General features: G+C 38.5%; 1 protein-coding gene and 1 pseudogene across 9 annotated transcripts in view; one reads left to right on the forward strand and one right to left on the reverse strand.

The window, feature by feature from the left end:
* WDR19 (WD repeat domain 19) overlaps window positions 1–25,905 on the forward strand; it is a 202,483-nt gene that overhangs the window by 144,906 nt on the left and 31,672 nt on the right. For 7 of the 9 annotated variants that reach the window (XR_013165826.1, XM_077136609.1, XM_077136612.1 and 4 more), the window contains 7 exons: window positions 928–1,085; window positions 3,401–3,469; window positions 10,677–10,754; window positions 14,530–14,626; window positions 16,123–16,247; window positions 19,067–19,148; window positions 23,819–23,969. Coding sequence is in view for 8 of the 9 variants with exons in the window: in XM_077136609.1 (XP_076992724.1) it covers window positions 928–1,085; window positions 3,401–3,469; window positions 10,677–10,754; window positions 14,530–14,626; window positions 16,123–16,247; window positions 19,067–19,148; window positions 23,819–23,969 (760 nt within the window). In the remaining variant the exon portion in view is untranslated. The remainder of the gene's footprint in view (window positions 1–927; window positions 1,086–3,400; window positions 3,470–10,676; window positions 10,755–14,529; window positions 14,627–16,122; window positions 16,248–19,066; window positions 19,149–23,818; window positions 23,970–25,905) is intronic. The other 2 variants (XM_077136610.1, XM_077136611.1) reach the window with 1 other exon arrangement.
* LOC143663146 (ferritin light chain pseudogene) lies at window positions 1,901–2,717 on the reverse strand (annotated as a pseudogene).

Raw genomic sequence — 25,905 nt, forward strand, 5'->3', positions numbered from 1 at the left:
GTATTATTTCAATGAAGAGTGATATGCAAAAGTTGTGGTTTTTAAAGATCTTAAAGTTTCAAAAAGGAAATTTTAAATTCTAGAAATGTCTGCTTACAGGTTTTCATCCCACACTTGCTATTATTTCTAGAAACTACTGAAATAATTTTCAGATTTTTATTTTTGCAAGCCATACATAACATTATCTGTGTATCATTTTACTTTGTTTTATTTTGTTTTTTAAATTAACAAAATGACAATAAGAGTTGATGATAGGATTCATGAGAAAATTTTTGTTTCACTCTTCAAGGAAATAAATGGGGAAAAGCATCTCATAAATTCTTGGAAACCATTAAGATAATTGGAGGAAAAAAGAGTTAAAGAAAAAGAAGTGCAGATAAAAATAACAGAATCATTAGTATTTAGCTAGACAGATGGCATTTCTCTCCTAACATTACAAAGCATGATTTCACTTGAGACATTTAAGTTTTCTAAAGTTCATAAGGTTTACACATACACAGTTTTCTCCATTTTGCTTTACTGCCTTCTCTTATGAACTCTAAAGTTACTTAAGGCTGGAGGCACAGAGCTACTGGTACAAGGCTTCAGAATCCTGCTAGGGCTCCGACTACCATACATAGATATAAACAATGAATTGGAACTCCAGCAGCTTTTGGGTCCTCCTTCCTCTATGCTTAATATACTTAAGTGCCAAACCAAAAACTTAAATGTCTATAAATAGTTACATGTTGGCCATTTGAATGTCATCTTCCTTACTTGTCCAACAAATAAACTATGCTTTGTGATGAAAACAGACACTGATAATAACATTAATATTTTAATCATCTCTTTTTAGATTACCTGTTTTTAAATCTTATTTTTAGGTTAGCAGTAGAAGTAAACAAGTTTTACTCAAAGATATTTTACTCCATGAACTTCTGTTTGTAGGTTCTGAAGACACTACTAATGAAGACTATCAAAGCATTGCCTTATACTTTGAAGGAGAAAAAAAACATTTTCAGGCTGGAAAGTTCTTCTTGCTCTGTGGCCAGTATTCACGAGTTAGTGTTTGCCAAGAAAACTTAATACTGGACTCTACAGGAATGGTTATGGAAATATTTTTAAATATCATTATGCTCCCAGACATGAAGTCTCAATGAGTCAACTCTTGACTTCTTCCATTCCCTCCCATACCCAACCACATTATTCTTTCCTAATATCTCTCACATCTGTCCCTTTTTATTCTAGGTGCCACCAGACTAATCCAAGCCCTTGTGACCTGGCTTTGGATTATTGCAGTAGTTTCCTATTTTCCCTGTTTTTAGTTTCTTTTCCTGTAACTCATCCTTCATTTGGTTCCCAAAATATTTCCTGATTTCACTGCTAAAGAGCCCCTTAGTTAATGGCAGGGTTTGCAGTTTCCCAACTAGGGATACAAATCAGTGGAGCTATGGTGCAAATCTGTGTTCATTATGTAACAGGGTAGGGACAACTAGATGTCATGTGTCTTGTTTAAAGGGGATAACTGCTGCTCATCCCTAGCAGAATGTTACCATTTTGTAATCTGGGCCCAATACTGCAAGATTGTATCATTTTTCAAGAGAAACAGAAATCTGAATCTCCCAATTTTAAATTATGGCCCCAGGTATTTTTATAGTACCACACTGGTCAAAGAAAATGTGTCTATATGTGAATTCAGCTGTCAGGTAACCAGTTTGCTGTTTCGGCCTCAGATAAATTCCTTAATTGGCGTTAAGAGCGTTTCCACAATTTGACCGATCAGCCTGACTTCCCAATTTGGCATCCAGCTATTTCTACTGAAGAATCCTTCAGACCTGAGAGGTGTTTACCCATCCTCATTCTCTGTTTAGATTCCTCTCTGCTTTTTTTTTTTTTTGCTGCAAAAAGCTTTATTCTTCACACTTAGTTCAAGGCATGTTAGAGGGCAGCAGGGCAGCTGGTTAAAGAGAGCCTCCTGGCTGGAGGGAGGGGCTCAGGCAGAAGCCTGGATGCCAGGGGAATGCAGAGGGGAGCCCCATAAAGGCCTCTGGGCTCTGGAGGCTCCTAGTCGTCATGCTTGAGGGTGAGCCTTTCAAAGAGATACTCACCCAGCCCGGCCTGCGGGCTGGCCAGCCTGCGGAGGTTGGTCAGGTGGTCGCCCATCTTCTTGATGAGTTTCACCTCCTCATCTAGGAAATGATTCTCCAGGAAGTCACAGAGATGAGGGCCCGAGTTGACAGAACCCAGGGCGTGCAGTTCCAAAAGGGCCTGGTTCAGGCTCTTCTCGAGAACCGGGGCAGCTTCCATGGCATCCAGGGTCGTGCCCCACTCATCTTGGGACGGCTTCTGCACGTCCTGGAAAAGCGCGCGGGTGCTGCGCTGGTTTTGCATCTTCAAGAGATGCTCGGGGCCCCTTGCGCTTTTCCTTAGCCAACTCGCGGAAGAAGTGGTCCACACCCTTCAGGGCTGCATTGTCGCGGTCGAAATAGAAGCCCAGAGAGAGGTAGCTGTAGGAGGCCCGCAGATACCGGTTGACCAGGCAGTTTACAGAGGCCTCCACATCGGCGGTATAATTCTGGCGTATCTGGGAGCTCATGGTTGGTCGACAATGAGGAGCTAACCACAAAAAACCTATTAGCTGGTCCCGGAGGCAGGGGCTGGCCCAGAAGTTGGTCCCAGAGATTGCAGCGGGAGAGGCAGTTGGAGGGTGAGCGAGGCCGGAGAGGTGGGGGGAGAGTCCCTGGGTCTGTTCCGTTCAAACACTTGAAGCAAGAGACAGATCCATAGGACCGCCAGGCATGCTGCCTCTCTGCTCTTTTTACCACCTTTACAGACATGTTCAACCTTCAAGTTTTTTTTCCTCCTATACCTTCTGGATCATCCCCATGCATCATAATCTTTTCATCCACAGAGCACCTGTAAAACCAAATGGCTGCTCTACCCATGTGTTTTTTCATCATTAATAAGCTTAAATTTCTTCATAGGTATGTAGGATGATATTTAACACTTAAAATAATTAGTTGTTTATTATGATTACATTACATAGATCTCCCCAGTTAGATTGGCCCCAAAAAGAGGGGCCAATTCTTACCCTTCTTAAGTATCTTCCACTGAATCTAGCATAGTCCCATATACATAAAAGCAGGTTATCAGTGGATGGTTGATGAATAAAATAAATGAATGAAAATAATTAAATCTTCCTTCTGAAAGAGGACACATTTTTCATTTACATTTCATCAGAAATCAGAACTAGGTTCCTCAGAGGGTAAACTTTTTAAAAACTCGTATGTGTTTTAAGACCTACACTGAGTAAGCCCCTGGTTGAGATGAAGATGAAGTATAAAATAATTATTTTGTATGTGTGAAAGCTCTGTTTTCATCAATGTTAAAATTTTTAATTATTATACAATTCGCATTTCAGGCACTTAAACACTTCCTAAAATGCCCAAGCTCAGAAGATAGTGTGGCAATAGAAATGGCAATCGAAACTGTGAGTAAACTCTGTACTGGAACTTTCAGGAATACCAATATTTTTAAAAATTTTTTAAAGAAATTTCCAAACATATGTAAAAGTAGAGCAAACAGTATAACAAACTCCCATGTACCCATATACCATTATCAATATTCAACAGTTATCAACAGATAACCAGCCACCTTCTCTCTCTCCTTCCATGGCTTATTTTAAATCAAATAACAGGCATCATATCATTCACTTATGGATACAATATCTATCTCTAAAAGATAAAGGCCTCTGCATCTTTTTCTTGGGTCTAACTCATGTACAGTAAAGTGCACAGATCCTAAATATACCACCTCAGTTTTTTCATAGTCTACACCCACGTAACCCCCATCCATATCAAGGTGTAAAACATTTCTACCTCCCCAGAATACACCCACATGTTGTCACCCAGTTAGTATCCCCCACCAACAGTAACCACAATTCTGACTAGTCTTTATACATTGGTTTTGCCTGTTTATGAACTTCATATGAATGTAATTACTCATGTACTCCTTTGTGTCCTATTTCTTTAAATCAATATTATGTCTGCAAATGTATCTATGTTATTGAATGGAACAGTAGCCATAATTTATTTACCTATTATTCTGTTAGTGGGCATTTGGATTGTCTCCAGTTTGGACCTTATGTTAGTTTGGAAGCTGCCAGAATGTGATATACCAAAATTGGAACAGCTTTTAAAAAGGGGAATTTAATAAGTTACAGGTTTACAGTTCTAAGGAAGTCAGAGTGTCCAAATTAAGGCAACCAGGGAAATATGCCTTAATTCAAGGAACGTTAATGGGTCAGGGACACTTGTGTCAGCTAGGAAGTCATGTGGCTGGCATCTGCTGGCTCCTTTCTCCTGGACTCCGTTGCTTTCAGCCTCTGTTCCTGTGAGGGTTCCTCACTTTGCCTCTCCAGGGCTGGCTTTTATCTGTTGGCTTCCTTTGTCTGTCTCCAGGTTCTGGCTTGCTTAACATCTCATGGTGATGTTTGCTGGGCTCCAAGCATCTCCAACCATTCGTGTCTCTGTTCTCTGAAGCAACTGGTCTCCAAGCATCTACAACTGCTCACTCTCAGCTCTGAAGTGTCTGTCCTTTCTGTCTCTCTCTAAAATGTTTCCTCTTTTAAGGGATTCCAGTAAAACTAATCAAGATCCACCTAGAATGGGTGTAGTCACATCTCCATCCAATCAAAAGTTTATACCCATAATTGGGCACATCAAATCTAATAGAAAATTTCTAGCCCACAGTATAGAATCAGGATTAAAAGAAACAGCTGGTCCCACAAAATTGCATCAGGATTAAAACATGGTTTTTCTGGGGTACATAATACTTTCAAACTGGCACAGACCCATGAATAAAACTGTCATGAACATTCTAGTTCATGTCTTTAGTGGACCTAAGCATTCAGTTGTATTGAGTATATATCCAGGGGTGGAATTATTAAATCAAAGGGTTTGCATATGTTTGGCAGTAGGTATTTCCAAACATTTTTTTCAAATTGTTTGTGCCAATTTATACTTCCACAAGCAATGTAAGAGAGTTTTAGTCATTTCCAATCATTACCACACATATCAGTGTATTTCCTTTCAATTCTTCTCATAGATGTGTAGAGATATCTTATTATGGTTTTAATTTGCTTTTCTCTAATAACTGATATTTATTGAGCACCTATCTATATGCTTATTGTCCATTTGAATATCCTCTTTTGTCAAGTACTGTTCAAGTCATATTTTAATTTGATCACCTCATCTATTTTTAAACTGATTTACAGGATTTCATTATATATTCTGGATATAAATCATTGTTATCAGCTATGTGTTTTATTAAAATCTCTCAAGCTTTCTTCTAGGAGTTTGGTTGTTTTAGCTTTCTCATTTAGTCTTAAACCCATCTTGAATTAATTTTTGCATGTAATGTGAGGTAGGGGTCAAAAGATTTTCTTTTCCATATGCATATTCAGGTCAACCAGTACCATTTGTCAAAAAGACGATCCTTTCCCCCACTGAGTAGCTGTGGAGCAGTTGTTATAGATGAAATGACCATATGTGTGTTTGTTTTGGAATCTTTATTGTCTTCCATTGGTTTGTCTATCTTGTACTAATACCACACTATATTAATTATTATAACTTTACAGTAAGTCTTGAAATCAGGTAGTATAAGTTCTCTCTATTCTTTTTCTTGGTTTTACCTTGGTGTTGGTCTTCTGCATTTTGCTTTTCTAAAAAGTTTTAGAAGCACATTCTCAATTTATACACATACACCAAAAAAAAAACCTTGCTATGATTTTGATTGGGATTGCATTGAAACTATAGATCAACTTGGGAATAGATACCTTAACAATATTGAATTTTCAAAGCCATGATTGTGGTATAACCCTTCATTTATTTGGTGGATCTTCTTTAATTTCTCTCAATACCATTTTGTAATTTTTTTATATAGATGTCTTACATATCTGTGTTAGATTTATTCCTAGGCCTTTGATGGTTTTTGATGCTAATATAAATGATACTGTCTTCACATTTCATATTCCATATGATGCTATCCTGTGTAGGACATTTGGTTTTCGTAAACTTATTTCATATTCCACCATCTTGCAAAATTTATTTTTGTCATATTTTGTTTTTAGATGCCTATTAATAAAGATTACATCTTCCTTTCCAATCACTCTACCTTTTGTTTATTGATCTTGCCTTATTACACTGTCTAGGACCTCCAGTACAATGTTGAATAAAAACAAAGGTAGTGAACATCCTTGTTTTATTCACAAAATTGGGAAGAAAACTGTCAATATTTCACCAATAACTCTTTGATGTTAGCTTTAGGGTATTTTTGGTAGATCACCATTATCAGATTAAGGACATTCCCTTCTATTCTTTATTATGTAGTGTTGTGGAATATTATCAAATGCCTTTTTTGTATCTATTAAGGCAGTGGCTGAGATTTTTAACACATCGCCATATCATTATCATACCTAAAAAATTAACAGCTTCTTTTTTATTGTGATTTTAATTCATATACCATGAAATTCATCCTTTTAAGTGTACAATTCATTGATTTTTGGTATATTCATAAAATTGTGTATTCATCATGACTGTCTAATGCCAGAAAATTTCATCACCCTAGGAAGAAACCTTGTACCCACTCATTTCCTATTCCCTATTCCCCTTGGCCCCTGGCAGCTGCTACTCTACTTTCTGTCTCTATGGATTTGCCTACTCTGGACATTTCATATAAAGAGAATCATACAATGTGTGGATTCTTGTCTCTGGCTTCTTTTGCTGCATAATGTTTTCAAGATTCATCCATTTTGTACACTGAAACCTACCATAGTTGGTGAGTGGTATGGAAATTGTGCCGCACTAAAAGCTTCTCCACCCTAAAGATCAGTATGATCTTATGTTCAAGTCTGTCCCATATTGATCTCATCCTTCCTCTACTGTCCAAATGCCTCCCAAATTCCTCCTTATTCCTGAGGTATAACAAGTGAGGCTACATGTTGCTCTTTCCCTTATGATGCTTTCCTTCACTTTCAGGGCTTTTCTCATTGTAGTATCATCAATATGACAAGGGCAGCACTGCACTGTTCTGTTTTGGTGGCTCCCATTAGTTGAGCTCCAGTTGTATTCTTGGCTCACCTGTTTTTTATAGACACAGAACTCTTTAAAAAAAAAATTTATTTTGAAATAATTTTAATCTCATAGGATAGTTGGAAAAATAATACAAACTCCCATACTGAGATCTTCATTATATCCCTAACCCCCACATCCCCCAATCTTAACATTTTGTCACCTTTGCTATATCATTCTATTACCTATCTATCTATTTATCTATTTTCTGAACATTTCAGAGTAGGTTGTATATGCAGTGCTCCTTGACACTAAATACTTCTATGTACATTTCCTAAGAACAAGGATATTCACTTACGTAACAACCACCAACTGTAAAGTACAAGAAATTTATCATTGATATAAAGATTACAGTCTATATTCCAATTTTTCATATGCTTCTATAATGTCCATTTGAGCTTTTTCTCCTCCATTATTAGATACTGCCCAGGTTGACACATTGTATTTAATTGTCATTATCTCTTTAATTGCTCTTTCTTTCTCTCTCTCTCTCTCTCTCTTTCTTTCTTTCTTTTTTTAAATTGTGGAAACATATATGCTACATAAATTTTCCCATTTCAGCCACCCTGAAACATAATATTCAATAAGATTGATTATATACACAGTGTTGTGGTACCCTTACCACCATCCATTAACAGAACTTTCCTATCACCGCAAACAGAAACCTAAATCCATTATGCATTAACTCCCTCTCTGGTAACCTATACTCGACTTTCTGTCTCTATGAGCTTGCATATTCTTTGATTTTTTCTTTGTAGTTATCATGGAGCTTAAATTTAACATTTTAAATCTATAGCAAATTTGTTTGTTTTGATAGCAATTTAACAACATCAATAGCATACATAAACTCTGTTCCTGTACCCTTCTGTACCCCCCATCTTTTTGTACTTCTAATCACAAATTGCATATTTATGTATTATGAATCCAAAACCATTGGTTTATCATTACATTTTATTCATTTGCCTTTTAGATCCTGCAGGAAGTAGAAAGTGGAGTTGCAAATTAAAAATACAGTATTACTAGTATTAACCTATATCATTTTCTTTACAGAAGATCTTTATTTGTTCCCATTACTTTCCTTCCCTCCCCTCTCCTCTCTTTCCCTTACCCTCACCTCACTTTCAGAAAAGAAATCCCTCTAACATTTATTCAAGGGCCAATCTAGTGGTGACAAAATTCCTCCATTTTGTTTATCTGGGAATGTCTTTTTTCTTCTCTCATTTTTGAAAGACAGTTTATCAGATGTGGAATTCCTGGTTGGCAATTTATTGCTTTCAGCCCTTTAAATATGTTGTCCCGTATGCCTTCTTGCCTCCATGTATTTGGATGAAAAATTAGCACTTGGTCTTATTGAAATTCCGTTGTATGTGTCACATTACTTCTCTCTTCTGGCTTTCAGAATTCGCTCTTTATTTTGGCAATTGACAGTTTGATTATAACGGTACCTTCTGGGTCTATTTGGGTTTATCCTCTTTTGAGCTTGTTGAGCATCTTGAATATATAGTCATTCTTTCATTAAATTTGGGAAGTTTTCAGCCATTATTTCTTTGAATATACTCCCTGCTTCTATCTTTCTTTCTACTCCTTCAGGTATTCTCACAATGCATATATTGCTGTGCCTCATGTGTTCCACTGAATCTTCAGGCTCTGTTCACTTCTCTTCATTCTATCTTCCTTCTGCTTCTCTGACTGGATAATTTCAGTTTTCTTATCTTCAAGGTCACTGATTCTTTCTTCTTTCAGCTCCAATCTACTGTTGAACCCCTCTTGGGATTTTTAATTTCTGTTACTATCTGTTTGGTTTCTTTGCCTAGTTTCCATCTCTCTGTTAGTATTCTCTTTGTGTTCATCTCCCATTTTCCTGATTTCTTTTATTTCTTTGTCCGTGTTTTCCATGAGCTCTTTGAGCATATTTAGGACCTTTTTTTTTTAAGCCTTTATCTGGAATGTCCCAGGTCTAATCCTCCTCACTGATAGTTTCTGAATATTTAATCTTCCCCTCTGATTGGGCCATCACTTCCTTTTTCTTTGTATGTTTTGTAAACTTTTGTTGAAACCTGGACATTTTGATATTTTAATGTGTTGTCACTGGAATTTAGAACCTGAGGCCACTCTGTTCTTTAACCTTGTATCCAACTAGTCTTATGATAGAGGTTTCCTTAAATGCCAGGAGCAACAAAAAGAGAGAGAGAGAGAAGAAATAAAAAAAGAAAATTATTTTCCCAGTCTTCGCATAATGACCTAAGCCAAGGCTCCCTTTAATGTTTATCCTTACAGAGCATAGCGGAATTACTGATCCCTTCTGCCCATCCCTCTTGTCTTGGGTGTGCACTTGTGGCCCTGTAAATTACCTGTTAACACAGATACAAATGTCCCCTCTCTCCTAGGAAACATGGTCCCAATCACTGTACTGTATGTCGTGCAGCCAGCAATCCTTGCTACATTCAGCCATTTGACAATCCCAGGATTCTGTAGGAGATCTCTATGAAATGCCTTTTATATGTAGAGCAAGTTCGGGTAGAGTGAGTCCCTCAGGCCACAACCAGACAAACTGGACTACATATACATTCTCCCTGTATATATATAAAGATTTCACTGCTCCCTCCAGACCCAAGACCAGGGATCCACACTAGGAATATGGGCTGTTCTGCACTGAGCTAGTGAGGGGTGGGGAAGGGACCAGTCAGGACACCAAGAGATCCTACTGCTTTTAAATAGCCTTTGTCTTGATTAAGCACTCGCCCTGTTATTGCCATCCTTTAACTGTTTTCTGGAACTTTTAGAAAATGTCTCTGCCAGTTATTACTGTTTGTTCATTGCTTCTGTGAAGGGCAGAGCTCTGAAGCATCTCCACTATCTTGATCGGGGTGGGTCTCCCAAGCCCCCTAATTTTATCAGTAATTCTCCATTGTCTCCCCTGAATTTCTGACCTCACACATTCTTTTCCTACTAACTAAAACTAATACATTTCTACTCTCCATTTTTTTCTTTGTCAATATTGCCAGCACTCCAGTAGCTTTCATTCTCATTTTTATGTCAAAGATTTCTAGGCCAGGGACCCCAGCCTACATTTCTACCTGCCTGCCCTTTTCTAGGCTCCTATGGCTATAATATTCTTTTCTTTCTATTTTAGATTATATGGAGCCATGTGCATATACATTTCCTCTGGGAGCTACTGGAGATGAGGGCAGTGGGTAGTTCATTGTTGTATAAGGCCCAGTTCCAGTGCTCAAGATGCTCTTCTCTAAGTGTCTTAATCAGTTATCTCAAAGTTCTTATTGAAATTTCCAAGGAATATATTTTGTGTATGGGTAAAAAAAAATACAATATTTTAATACAGAGACTGAGAAAAGCTATAGCTTCTAAGGAGGGATTTGTATCACTGGAGACTCTACAAATGAATGAAGACAGACCCTGAGCTTTTATTATGTGTAGCTACTTTACTATAGGTATTTTTACATGTCTTTAGATTCCATTTTCTTGGCAGAAGATTACTGATCTTTTTTTTTTTCTTCCTCTTGCTAGGTTTAAGATGCTGAATTTCATGTTTTCTTTTTTATTAAATAGGTTGGTCAGGCAAAAGATGAACTGCTGACCAGTCAATTGATAGACCACCTTATGGGGGAGAGTGACGGCATGCCTAAGGTATTAAAAATGTCTGCTTCATTTGGCTTTTAAAGTATCATAGTTATGATTTCATTTTATTCTGCCCTGTTTTTACATATAATGGCTTTTTTATCATACAATTGTAAAATGTTCTCTCTGAAAATAGCCCAGTCGCCTTTAAGATCATCTGGTCAGACCCTGAGTTTTAGAGGACCTTATGTACATTCACTCTTTAGAATTGGCATTGCCACCTATGAAACAGCCAAGCCTCTTCTAGGTAATAGTTTCCACCACAGTCTTTCTCAAATGTTATAGAGTTTTATTTATTCTACAAATTATGAAAAATTATTATCAAAACTATATGTTAATACTGATCCTTATAAATCAGAGTGTGCTTTGTTAATATTGCAAAAATTTTTATTATTATAACAAAAATAAATTAGATGGGTGCTATCTATTAATGCATAAAAGTAACTCCCTATAAAGTAGGAATAAGTCATTAAGAACATATTTTCAAAATTTGTATTTCACCCTGGGTCTCTGCAGAAATCAGGCTTTTTAGTCATGTAGAGAAGGATAGACTCACACCCCTTTAAGGACACCTTCCACCCCTCAGCTTTTTCTTCCTTGACATTCAAGAAGTTCTCCTTGAGTCCGTGACTTGGACAAAGGTGACAGAATGTCTCTGACATGAGAGGACTTAAGAAATTCCCGTCACTTCCGGAGAAGATGGCGGCTTAGTAAGACGCGCGGGTCTTAGTTCCTCCTCCAGAAAAGCAACTAAAGAAACAGAAACAATACGAAACAGCTCCCGGAGCGACAGAGACCAAAAAGACAGCGTACCCCATTCTGGAACGGCTGAACGGGCAGGGAGAATCCGCTGCGGTGAGATACCCGAGGGGCGCACGTTTTCCCGGCCGGGGCGGCTGGCGACTGGGGTCCCCTCCACTCACGTGGCTCCCCAGTCTGACTGGGAACGTTGGATAGCGGGGCCCTCCCGTCACGCTTGGCGTCTAAGGCCAGCTGGGCAATTTGGACCGGCACTCCCCCAAGCCGCGGCAGCCAGCGACCCCCGCCTCCACGCGCGGCTTCCCGGGCCGACAGACGACCACCACAAGCGCCACCTACTGGGCAGGAAAAGAAAAATAGAGCCCAGAGATTCCACAGAAAAACCTTTCAACCAGCTGGGTCCCACACCCAGGGAAATCTGATCAAATGCCCAGACACCAGCAGAAAATAATGGATGATGCTCGGAAAATTGAAGATATGGCCCAGTCAAAGGAACAAACCAATAGTTCAAATGAGATACAGGAGCTGAGACAACTAATGCTGAATATACGAACAGAAATGGAAAAACTCTTCAAAAACCAAATCAATAAATTGAGGGAGGACATGAAGAAGACATGGGCTGAACAAAAAGAAGAAATAGAAAATCTGAAAAAACAAATCACAGAACTTATGGGAGTGAAGGACAAAGAAGAAAAAATGGAAAAAACAATGGATACCTACAATGGTAGATCTAAAGAGACAGAAGCTACAATTAGTGAACTGGAGGATGGAACATCTGAATTCCAAAAAGAAACAGAAACTATAGGGAAAAGAATGGAAAAACTTGAGCAGGGAATCAGGGAACTGAATGACAATATGAAGCGCACAAATATACGTGTTGTGGGTGTCCCAAAAGGAGAAGAGAAGGGAAAAGGAGGAGAAAAACTAATGGAAGAAATTATCACTGAAAATTTCCCAACTCTTATGAAAGACCTAAATATACAAATCCAAGAAGTGCAGCGCACCCCAAAGAAAATAGACCCAAATAGGCGTTCTCCAAGACATTTACTAGTTAGAATGTCAGAGGTCAAAGAGAAAGCGAGGATCTTGAAAGCAGCAAGAGAAAAACAATCCGTCACATACAAGGGAAACCCAATAAGACTATGTGTAGATTTCTCAGCAGAAACCATGGAAGCTAGAAGACAGTGGGATGATATATTTAAATCACTAAAAGAGAAAAACTGCCAACCAAGACTCCTATATCCAGCAAAATTGTCCTTCAAAAATGAAGGAGAAATTAAAACATTTATAGACAAAAAGTCACTGAGAGAATTTGTGACCAAGAGACCAGCTCTGCAAGAAATACTAAAGGGAGCAGTAGAGTCAGATACGAAAAGACAGAAGAGAGAGGTATGGAGTAAAGTGTAGAAAGAAGGAAAATCAGATATGATATATATAATACAAAAGCCAAAATGGTAGAGGAAAATATTATCCAAACAGTAATAACACTAAAAGTTAATGGACTGAATTTCCCAATCAAAAGACATAGAATGGCAGAATGGATTACGACCCAGCAATACCACTGCTAGGTATCTACTCGAAGGACTTAAGGGCAAAGACACAGATGGACATTTGCACACCAGTGTTTATAGCAGCATTATCTACAATTGCAAAGAGATGGAAACAGCCAAAATGTCCATCAACAGAAGAGTGGCTAAACAAACTGTGGCGTATACCTACAATGGAATATTATGCAGCTTTAAGACAGACTAAACTTATGAAGCATGTAATAACATGGATGGACCTAGAGAACATTATGCTGAGTGAGTCTAGCCCAAAACTAAAGGACAAATACTGTATGGTCCCACTGATGTGAACCGACATTCGAGAATCAGCTTGGAATATATCACTGGTAACAGAGACCAGCAGGAGTTAGAAACAGGGTAAGATAATGGGTAATTGGAGCTGAAGGGATACAGACTGTGCAACAGGACTAGATACAAAACTCAAAAATGGACAGCACAATAATACCTAAGTGTAATGTAACTAGGTTGGAACACTGAATGAAGCTGCATCTGAAATATGGTTTTTTGTTTGTTTGTTTGTGTGTTTGTATCTTTTGTTTTTGTTTTTTTTCTTTTTCCTTTTTATATATATATTTTTATTAGTATTATTATTTTAATTCTCTTCTCTATATTAACATTCTATATCTTTTTCTGCTGTTTTGCTAGTTCTTTTCCTAAATCGATGCAAATGTACTAAGAAATGATGATCATACATCTGTGATGATACTAGGAATTACTGAGTGCATGTGTAGAATGGAATGATTTCTAAATGTTGTGTTAATTTCTTTTCTTTTTTTTGATTAATAAAAAAATTAAAAAAAAAAAAAAAAAGAAATTCCCGTGTTCATTTCCACTGTATTACAGATGAAGACAAGATATCCAGAGAGGCTAAGGACACAGGCCTTTGAATTTTTCCAAACCATCTCATATTCATCTCCTTATTCTAATCTGGAAACCGGTATCAAGTACATGAAATTGTCTGGGGTTAAAGGCAATAAAGCAAATAGTCAAAGGCCAAAGAAAATTCTATATGGCAGTGAGAACTTGTGTAAAAAATTTTGAAAATTTGCAAAGTTGGTACATTATATAAGAACGCATTTCTTTTTCAGGCACATGAGAAATAGTCTGTGGAGTAGGGTTAAGAACGGACTTGAGCCAGATCACCTAGGTTCAAATCCTGGCTCTTCCCCTTTCTGGTGATGTTTCAGTTTGCTTATGTATGAAATGGGGATAATTGTACCTTCCTCCTAGGATGATTATGAGGCATTAAATATGTTAATATTTCTCAAGTACTTAGCACATAATATACCTTGAATAAAGGTATGATAAATAAATGAATTATTTACTCATTGGGATTTTTTAAAACATGTTCCCTCAGTTGGTGGCACGTGAATGTGATTCTAACTGAAATGCAAAATTCTAGGCATTTCTTCCCTGAGCTAATGAAAAAGGTGATGTTTCTTTAATCCTTTGTATGTCAGGATGCCAAGTATCTGTTCCGCTTGTACATGGCTCTGAAACAGTACCGAGAAGCTGCCCGGACTGCCATTATAATTGCCAGAGAAGAGCAGTCTTCAGGTGGGTCCCCAATCTTCACATCTTTCTCCCCAAATCTAGGTTGAGAATGTAACTCCCAAGCCCGTTCTTCCCAGGAGAGAGTAGCCAGTTTATAATAAAGGTTTGCTTTGCATCTAAAAGACAAGAGGAATGATCATTTCTAGGTTTCAGAGATGAGAGATAACTCACCTCACAGGGAGTATCATATGACTCTGTCCAAGACCTGCTCCAGCTGTGTGCTAGTTCCTCTGCCCCATCGAGGCCCCACAGTTTCTGTCTCCTAGACAACTGCGCTGACCTCCCCAGCCCACAGCCTCCCTCTTACAAACTCTCAGTACTTTTTTCCATCCCATGTATTTGACCGTAATGAAATAAGAGATGTTACAAGATGGGAACTATGTAGTATTATTATTTATCTAGTTCTTTTTAATATGTAGGAACTATTTATAGACTCTCCAAAATGGTTCTGTTCACTTATGTTCATAAATATTTATTGAATAAGTCATTGAATTAATCTTGTACCTTCACTTATTTTTGCAAGCTAATTCTCTTACATGTTCACAAATATGGAACACAATTTTGGAAAATATGAAATTAAATAAGTCTTTATTCAGCATTTGTTTATCTAGCATCTGCTGTCTGTCAGGTACATGTTAGAAGCTCAGGACACAGAGAAAACTAAGCCCAGTTCTGCCTTCAGGGATTCATGATTTCGTGGATAGACAAGTAAATTCCAAGTTGTAATACAGGGTAATGTTTTCTAAAATAGAAATAGAAATATGGTAAAAGGGTCGCAGGAAAGGAGGTTCACCTCGTTCTGAAGAATGGAGGTAGGCAGAATTGGAGGACGGAGATGAGAAAGGGCAACAAGAACTTCTGCTGAGTTTAAAAGGATGAAATTCCAGCAGATGAGGGAGAATGGGGTATGCAGCACATGAGGACACAGATGTTTGGAGCTGTGAGGAATGCTGTCGTATTCTCAGGACTTGAGCATTCTCAGGAGTGGTGGGCAAAAGTAAGTTTACAAAGATAGGCAGATGTAAGTTCTGAAGGGGTAAGTCCTCTGCTCAGGAATTTGTACTTGATCCATAAGGCTTTTGACAGTTTTATGAAGGGGGCATGACCCATAGCTGGAGATTTTTTAAAAAATTGTCTAACATCAGAATGGAGGCCATTGAGGCTCAGTAGGAACACCTATTGGTGTACGACTGCAGAGAGAAAGGATGAAAAGTATTAACTCTGGGCTGAATTGTGGAAACTTAGAAGGTGGGCTCAGGAGAACTTGAGGAACTTTCAAGTTTGCTGTCAGGTGGGTGCCTTGAGAAATAGTGAGCTATCTAGGATGACACTGTGGTTTTTATTTTTCCCAAGAAATTGAATAGATGTTTAGTTTATATAATAAATGATTAAGATATTGCTAGTAGCATAATTAACAAAACCACTTACAAAATGAGGATCCATAGAAGTCCTCAGATCTGATCCTTTATAATAATGTTATTTTCCCACCTTTTTTAAAGGAAACTATCGGAATGCACATGATGTTCTCTTCAGCATGTATGCAGAACTTAAATCCCAGAAAATCAAAATTCCCTCTGAAATGGCCACCAACCTCATGATTCTGCACAGTTACATACTAGTGAAGGTGAGGCCCTTGGAGTGTCTTGGGACATAACCTGCCAGGGATGCTGTCATCCATTGGGGTTTCCTCTGGGCATCTGTCTTATTGGATTAGGGGGATTTCCTAGATTTCTCTAATATTGCTAAGAGGAAAAAGCAAGATGCAGAATAGTTATACAATGTGCTGCCTTTTGTGTACAGGAAAGCAAAAAGAAGAATAAATACATATTTATTACAAATAAAATTGGGAAAATATTCAAGAAATTAACAGAAGTGCTTATCTAAAGGGAACGAAGGGTGAGGCAAGGAGGCTCAAAACCCCAATCGGAGTGGAAAGGGAAGAGGGAGGACAAGTTTTCTCAGTGTGTATATTTTTATATTGTTGTAGTTTTGAACCATATGAGTCCGTTGCCTGTTCAGAAAAAATGGATTAATTTACAACGTTTTTGCTTATCCAGAGCTTGTTAGTTTATTCTAAGATAGTGAATTATATAAAATTTACTATTTTTAATATCATTTTTTTCTTCCAAATATAAAAGTAATACATAGTTACTGAGAAAATTTAGAGAACATAGAAAGATACAATGAAAAAAATAATTCAGGGTGCACACGTGGTTCAGTGGCAGATTGCTTGCCTTACATGTAGGACACCCAGGTTCGATTCCCAAACCATGTACCCCAAAAAACAAAAAAAAATCGTCCTCTAAATCCATCACCCAGATATAGCAGTTGTTAAAACTATTTTGTATATATTCTCTGTATTCCCATAAATGTATATGTGTACCTTTTAATTTTTTTTTACCAAATTGGGATTATACGTGTGCCACCTGTGTATTATGGTTTTTTAATCAGTAATTCTTAATAAAAACAAAGTAAGCATGCAAACCCCAAGTATTTATATGTATAATTTGCATGAATATTACATGTATTTGTTTATATATGTATATTTGTATCTACACACCTATCTTTGTAAAAGTACAGGCAGATTCCAACTGATATATTTTGCTGAATCTTCATTTATGTCAAAGTACATCTTTCCATATTAATGCTACATTGATTTCCAAGCCAGTCTGCACGAGCTTATTTAACTTTTTAGGTACCTAGCATAGAATTGTCAAGTTATGAATGATTTAGGTCCTAATTGTCACTTGTGACAGCACTGTCCAAAAGAACTTTCTGCAATGATGGAAGTGGGGTATGTCTGTGCTGCCCAATATAATAGTCTGGCTATGGAGTACTTTAAATGTACCCAGGACAACTAATAACCTAAATCTTTAGTTTTATATCATTTTAATTATTAAATTTAAATAGCCACATGTGGCTGGTGACTACAATATTGAACCACACAGGCCTATAACACTATTTCAAAGGGAAATGCATTTAGAATTCCAACTTGCCACCTCCAAAAGTACATTTCTGCTTCAGAGCAGCAAGAGGACTGTGCCTCTCAAAATCCCCTCAGTGGAAAGGGCTTCAGGCATGAGTGGTGGTGCCATGTGGTGGTGCCAAAGAATCCAGAAAAATGGAACCTTTAAGGATGGGGGAGAGATAGAAACAAGTTGACAGAGGGTGAGGATGGAAAAAAAAACAAAAAAGGAATTCCTATAAGAAGCCCCCCAGGAACAGGGCTTTCTACCACCATAAGCTGTAGGGAGCTTTCTTAAGTCATCTGACTGGCAGAGCTGGCCTGCCACTTCCCTTCAGACCTGCTGTCCTCCTCCCCTTCCAACTGAAGAGGACTGTTAGGACTTTTCCCTCTGCTCTAATCTCATAAGCACCAAACATTTTCAAGGCTTTTTAAGATTGTGAACTGCTTGGTATATCACAAGGGAAATCAGCAAACCCTGTCAAGTAAGAACAAAGTGTTGCAAATATGTCAAAGGGCAGCTGTTGCACAAAGGACAAAAGAGATATTCATCAACCTTTCAGGAAAACTCCAGACCAGCTTTGATGGATGCTTCTTCCCCTTGGCTGAGACAGTGACTTTGGCTGAAGGACAGCTTAGCACTTTAGGGTGTAAACAGCTGAGCTGGCTAGTGTTGAGACCCAAAGAATAAGCAGAAGGTGAAGGAGACTAAGCAGCTGAAACTTCTTTCCTTTCTATAGATTCAGTTAGTATTTATCATTATGTTGCCTTGCTCAATAAATTATACCATCCTCTGTTTGCTCAGGCCTAAAACCTGCGAGTTACTCTGGACTCATCCTTTACATTCTCATCAAATATCAGTTCTAACTCTTCATCTGTCTGCTCCTCACCACCCCACAGAATCACCTCTGCTTAGGCTGTCTCATCTCACACCAGGTGATGGCAGTAGTTCTCTGTCAGTTTCCTGGCCTGATCCCTGCCAATGCTCTATCCTCAGCCTTCCCTAAGTGTACCCATCCTTGCCTTATGGATCTCAGACATACTTAACCCCCCACTCAGTGTTGCTCTTTTGCCTGTCAGCAGATAGTGCCCACTTCCTTTAGCAATTCATTCTTCTCTTTCTACCTGACTCCAACTGAGTTTTCAGGTCTCAAAACAACTTGGTAAAGTTGATATCATTAATCCCCCAAGAATGGCTAGTAAGAGATGGAACAAGGATTTTAACCCATGTCAGATGGTCCAGGGCAAAGTAAAAAGGGGAGGGTAAACTAAGGATGAGGCCATGATGCTGGGAAGCTGCTGGAAGGAGGTAAAACAAGGAAGAAATTTCAAGTGTCATTAGCTAGGAAAGGCTGCAAGGATCTTGTGATGACCCTGTTCTGGCTCATAGTCAAGAAGTTATTTATTTGGGAGTAATAAAACATGAACTGAGGTTAATCAGAGTCTCTAAAAAGAGTAAAATATCTCATTTATTTCAGATTCATGTTAAAAATGGAGACCATATGAAAGGGGCACGTATGCTCATTCGAGTGGCCAACAATATTAGCAAATTTCCATCACGTAAGTACTGCCTGAGAAGCGCTCATTAGCAACATGTCTACAATAGGATAGTATTACAGGCTCTATATTCACTAACTCTGCCAGCCACCATTCTGAGCTCTCTACATATCTTATCTCAATTTATTTTCCCAACAACCCCACGAAGTGGGTTCTATTATTATTATTACTTTCTCTATTTTACAGATAAGGAAGCCAGGGTGTAGAGAAGTGAAGTTATACTTGCTTGAGGTCACACAGTTGACAGTGAGTCTGACTCTGATCTCAGCCACTGGAGGGTCTTGCCTCTGAACTAGGCTCCATTGGTCTAAAACACTAATGTGTCATATGACATTCTTCAATGAATATATTTTATCACATTCTAGACAAGGGTCAGCAAACTTTTTCTGTAATTGTGCCCAGTGATAGACATTTTAAACTTTGTGGGCTATGCAGTCTCTGTTGCATGTCTTTAACTCTGCCCTTGTAGTGTGAGAGCAGGCATAGATGCTTTGTAAATAGTGTGTGGCTGTGTTCCAATAATTCTGTTTATGTATACAGAAATAGAATATAATTTTATTTTATTATGATCATTCCGTTCTACATATATATCAGCAGTTCATAATATCATCACACAGTTGCATATGCATCATCATGATCATTTCTTAGAGCATTTGCATCAATTCAGAAAAAGACAACAGAAAAAAGTTCATGCATACCATACCCTTTACCCCTGCCTTTCATTGATCACTAGCATTTCAATCTAAATTTACTTTAACATTGTTCCTCCTATTATTTACTTTTATTCCATTTGTTTCACTCGTCTGTTGATAAGATAGAAAAAGGGAGCATCAGACACAAGGTTTTCACAATCACACAATCACCTTGTGAAAGCTATATCATTATAGAATCATCTTCAAGAAACATGGCTACTGGAACACAGCGCTGCATTTCAGGAAGCTCCCTCCAGCCTCTTCACTACATCTTGACTAACAAGGTGGTATCTATTTAATGCATAAGAATAACCTCCAGGATAACCTCTCAACTCTGTTTGGAATCTCTCAGCCATTGACACTTTATTTTGTCTCATTTCACTCTTCCCCCTTTTGGTCGAGAAGGTTTTCTCAATCCCTTGATGCTGTGTCCAGCTCATTCTAAGATTTCTGTCCCACGTTGCCAGGAAGGTCCACACCCCTGGGAGTCATGCCCCACATAGACAGGGGGAGGGTGGTGAGTTTGCTTGTCGTGTTGGCTGAGAGAGAGAGAAGCCACATGTGAGCAACAAAAGAGGTTTTCTTGGGGGTGACTCTTAGGGCTATTTTATGTAGGCTTAGCCCATCCTTTGCAGGGTTAAGTTTCATATGAACAAACCCCAAGACTGGGGGCTCAGCCTATTGCTTTGGTTGTCCCCATTGCTTGTAAGAATATCAAGAGTTCTCCACTTGGGGAAGTTGAATTTTCCCCCTTTCTCACCATTCCCCCAAGGGGACTTTGCAAATACTTTTTTATTCACTGTTCAAATCACTTTGGGATTTATCGGGGCATCACTCTGGACAAACTAACAAAATCTCATGCCCTACTCAAGGTTCTGTGTACTTATGACGTTCAATTAAGCTGCCTACATAAGTTATATTAGGAACTGCACTAGTCAAAATATAAATTTTGTAGCAAATAAACATTTTTTGCTTTAGTCTCACACATAAGTTAAAATTTTAAAATATTAATTACTATCTATTTTCAACACCCTGTAGTAATGACATTCCTATGTTCTTCCTCATGCAAAAACATTTTTTTAATTTGTATATTTAGTCACTATCATTATGCACTCTATGTATTCCTAGATTATACCATCTCAGTCTTTATTTTTCTTTCTGATTTCATTTGTGCCCCAGCCCTCCTCCCTCTATCATTCTCACATTCAGCTTCATTCAGTGTTTTAACATAATTGTATTACAGTTACGTAGTATTGTCCTATCCATTTCTGAGTTTTTACAATCAGGCCTGTTGCACAATCTATATCCCTTCAGCTCCAGTTAACCAGTATCTTACCCTATTTCTGTCTTCTCATGGTCTCTGTTATCAATGAAATTCTCCAAGTTTATTCACTAATGTCAATTCTTATCAGTGAGACCATACAGTATTTGTCCTTTTGTTTCTAGCTAATCTCACTCAGGATAATGTCCTTAAGGTCCATCCATGTTGTTACATACTTCATAACTTTATTATGTCTTATGGCTGCATAATATTCCATTGTATGTATATACCACAGGTTTTTTAGCCACTCATCTGTTGATGGACATTTTGGCTGTTTCCATCTCTTGGCAATTGTAAATAATGCTGCTATAAACATTGGTGTGCAAACGTCCATTTGTGTTCTTGCCGTCATGTCCTCTGAGTAGACACCTAACAATGGTATTGTTGGGTCATATGGCAATTCTATATTTAGCTTCCTGAGGAACCACCAAACTGCCTTTCACAGCAGTTGTACCAGTTGACATTCCCACCAACAATGGATAAGTGTGCCTCTTTCTCCAGATCCTCTCCAGCACTTGTCGTTTTCTGTTTTATTGATAATGGCCATTCTGATGGGTGTGCGGTGATATCTCATTGTGGTTTTGATTTGCATTTCCCTAATAGCCAGTGAAGTTGAGCATCTTTTCATGTGCCTTTTGGCCATTTATATTTCCTCTTCTGAGAAGTGTCTGTTCAAGTCTTTTGCCCATTTTGTAATTGGGTTGGCTGTCTTTTTGTTGTTTAGTTGAACAATCTCTTTATATATTCTGGATGCTAGACCTTTATCTGATATATCATTTCCAAATATTGTCTCCCATTGCGTAGGCTGTCTTTTTACTTTCTTGATGAAGTTCTTTGATGCACAAAAGTGTTTAATTTTGAGGAGTTTTCATTTATTTACTTATTTCTTCAATGCTCATGATTTTGGGTGTAAGGTCTAGGAAACCACCTCCTATTATAAGATTTATAAGATATTTCCCTACATTTTCTTCTAAAAGCTTTATGGTCTTAGATCTACTGTTTAGGTCTTTGATCGATTTTGAGTTAATTTTTATATAGGGTGTGAGATACGGATCCTTTCATTCTTCTGTGTGGATATCCAGTTCTCTAGGCACCATTTATTGAAGAGACTGTTCTGTCCCAGGTGAGTTGGCTTGACTGCCTTATCAAAGATCAATTGTCCATAGATGAGAGGGTCTATATCTGAACACTCTATTTGATTCCATTGGTCCATATATCTATCTTTATGCCAGTACCATGCTGTTTTGACCACTGTAGCTTCATAATACGCCTTTAAGTCAGGTAGCGTGAGACCTCCAACTTCAGTTTTTTTTCTCAGGATACATTTAGCTATTGGGGACACCCTGCCCTTCCAGATAAATGTGGTTATTGGTTTTTCTATTTCTGCAAAGTAAGTTTTTGGGATTTTAATTGGTATTGCATTAAATCTGTAAATCAATTTAGGTAAAATTGACATCTTAACTATATTTAGTCTTCCAATCCCAATCCATGAACATGGTATGCCCTTCCATTTATTTAGGTCTTCTGTGATTTCTTTTAACAATTTCTTGTAGTTTTCTTTGTATAGGTCTTTTGTCTTTTAGTTAAATTTATTCCTAAATATATTATTATTTTGGCTGCAGTTGTAAATGGAATTTTTTTCTTGATTTCCCCCTCAGATTGTTCATTACTAGTATATAGAAACACTATAGAGTTTTGAGTGTTGATCTTGTAACCTGCCACTTTGATGTACTTATTTATTAGCTCTAGTAGTTTTACTGTGGATTTTTCGGGGTGTTCACCATATAGTATCATATCATCTGCAAACAGTGAGAGTTTTACTTCTTCCTTTCCAATTTTGATGCCTTGTATTTCTTTTTCTTGTCTAATTGCTCTGGCTAGAACTTCCAACACAATGTTGAATAACAATGGTGATAGTGGGCATCCTTGTCTTCTTCCTGATCTTAGGGGTATATATAATTTTATAACCTATATTGTACATATATAATTTTCATGTTACAAAAAAATATTCTCCTTCTTTTGATTTTTTTTCCCTGCCATTTAAAATGTAGAAACCATTCGTAGCCCACAGGCTATAATAGTGGGCCAGATTTGATTCATGGGTCGTAGTTTGCCAGTTCCTGTTCTATAAATGTATGACATGAAAAAGATTTGTAAGATAGTTGTTTACCATGATGGCAAAGTGCTAATGGGAATTGAAATTGGTATGACCTTTCTAGAAAGCAATTTGTCAAATTGCGGTAAGAGTATTTTTATAAAGATTATGTTCTTTGAGCCAGTAACTCAACTTCTGTGTATCTGTCCTGAAGAAATAATTAGACCTATACAGCAAGGCTACTGCATAATTTTGACATACTCTCTTACTCATTTCATCAGCAGTCCTGTCAAGTTTTAAAAAGTATCACAAAGCTTTGGAAGAATAGACACAAATGTGTTACTTCAGTATAGGTCCTACTTTAACAGAGCAAAACCTGGGATAATCAAGGGAAAGATATTTTGATGAGCAGTTAGGCTCCACTGCTGTGCCCATTCTTCATTAAATAGGTCATTTCTGGTTCTTTGCCCAAAAAGGCAGAGTTCAGAGAGATATGATCCTGTTTTCCTACTAAACCAGAGACAGTCATGCCAGTATGTCTAAACATGGGATATTTGTATTGCAGACATTGTGCCGATCCTGACTTCTACTGTGATTGAGTGTCACAGAGCAGGCCTGAAGAACTCTGCTTTTAGCTTTGCAGCTATGTTGATGAGGCCTGAGTACCGCAATAAAATAGATGCCAAATACAAAAAGAAGATTGAGGCAATGGTCAGGTAGGTGACAGCTATTCTACTACCTGATCACATTTCACAAATGCATTTTTTAAAATGTAGATGCTAATGTACAGGCCCATTAGAAAATCTTTAGAGGGGAGCTTAGGGCCAACCCTCATGGCAGAGAACTCTAAGCTGGATGGAGCTTCATTGAACACCCCCCATTTTAAAAAGCTGATAAGCCTAAGTAGCTTCAGACCAAATCAGTCTGACCTAATATACCCATCAGAAGAGTGGGTGACATGAGGATAAAGTAACTAGAAAATGAGAGAGCACATTTAACCCCCAGCTTACAGTCATGCTAGCCTAGGCTCAAGCATGAAGAGATGCTAGGTGTTCTCTCCAACATAAGTTGTCTAAAGCTGTGCTGTCCCATATTGTACCCACTAGCCACATATGGCTATTTAAATTGAAACTTAACTAGAAATAATATTTCAAACTCAATTCCTTAGTCACACTAGCCATATTCCAGGTGCTCATTAAAAGCCATAGGCTAGGGGCGGGCCGCGGTGGCTCAGCGGGCAAAGTGCTTGCCTGCTATGCCGGAGGACCTCGGTTCGATTCCCGGCCCCAGCCCATGTAACAAAAACGGAGAAACAGAATACAATAAAACAAGAAAATGTTCAAAAATGTTTCCCTTTCTTCCTTCCTTCCTTCCTTCTATCCTTCCTTCCTTCTCTCTGTCTTTCCTTTAAAAAAAAAAAAAAAAGCCATAGGCTAGGGCAGTGCGACAGTGGTAAGTGGCAGAATTCTCACCTGCCATGCCAGGCACCTGGGTTCAATTCCCAGGGCCTGCCCATTGGAAAAAAAAGCCATAGGCTAGGAGGACAAGATGGCAGCTTAGTGAGGTGAGGAATTTAGTTTGTCCTCCAGAGCAGCTAGTAAATAGCCAGGAACAGTACAGAACAACTGCTGGGCCACACCAGTGACTGGGCACACAGGGTCTACCAATCTGGACAGGCTGGACCAGCTGTGATCCCACCCAGAATCATGAATCCCACAAGCCACAGAGGCAGGCGTCCCTCTCATGCAGGCTGCTTCCCAAAGGGGAAAGGAAAGGGACTTTACTAGCAGCAAGGGGTCGAGCTCAACCAAGCAATGAATGTGGAATTAACAAATTCTGACTAATAAAAATAGGGTGCCAGCTCAGCTCAAATAAAAGCTAAAGTTACTAGTTTTTGCCCTGGTGCAGAGGGGACAGGGCTGACAGGCTGACAGAGGTTTTTTTGGATCAGACAGCACAAAATATTTGAAAAGGTCTGGACCCTAAAAAAAAGAGGGGCACATAGGATCTGGACATACATAGAACAACATACCAACTTAAGCTCTTGATTAACAACCCAAGGAACAGGGGTCCTGCTCCGAAAAGGCTTTTTTTTTCCTTTGTTTCTACGGCTTAACTGCTCTGGCCTCAACTGCCCCAGACAAGGGCGGAATTAAGCTTGTCTGAGAGACAAAGAGGCTGGTCATGTGAAAGGAAGTAATTCCCTGGAGGCTGTGCCTTTCCCAGGAGAGGGGTGGGGCCCAGCTCAGGTTGACTCCCTCCCTCAAGGAATTCAGACCCCAGGGACGGCAAAAGTGAAGGAATTAAACCCAGCCTACAACCTCTCCTCTGTCTCAACCATGCTGAAATTACAGGTACTGCATCACTTTATACTGGTGGACCCACAGGCAAACAAGTGCCACGTACTGGGCAGGATAGGAAAAACAGTCTAGAGGCTTCATAGGCAAGTCTGTCAACCTCCTAGGACTCGCCCTCAGGGAAAACTGATGCAGGTGACTCTTTCCTCCTGAGAGGAAGCCAGTCTGGTTTGGGAAAATCAGACCTAAGGGGGAAACAAAGATGTATCATACAGGCAGGGCAGGAAACAAGAAATAAAGAACTGAAAAATTCTGATCCATTAAACATAACCTACGCTAGAGGTCTAGTATGAGC

Source organism: Tamandua tetradactyla, chromosome 19 (assembly GCF_023851605.1).
Source record: "Tamandua tetradactyla isolate mTamTet1 chromosome 19, mTamTet1.pri, whole genome shotgun sequence".
Lineage (NCBI taxonomy): Eukaryota > Metazoa > Chordata > Mammalia > Pilosa > Myrmecophagidae > Tamandua > Tamandua tetradactyla.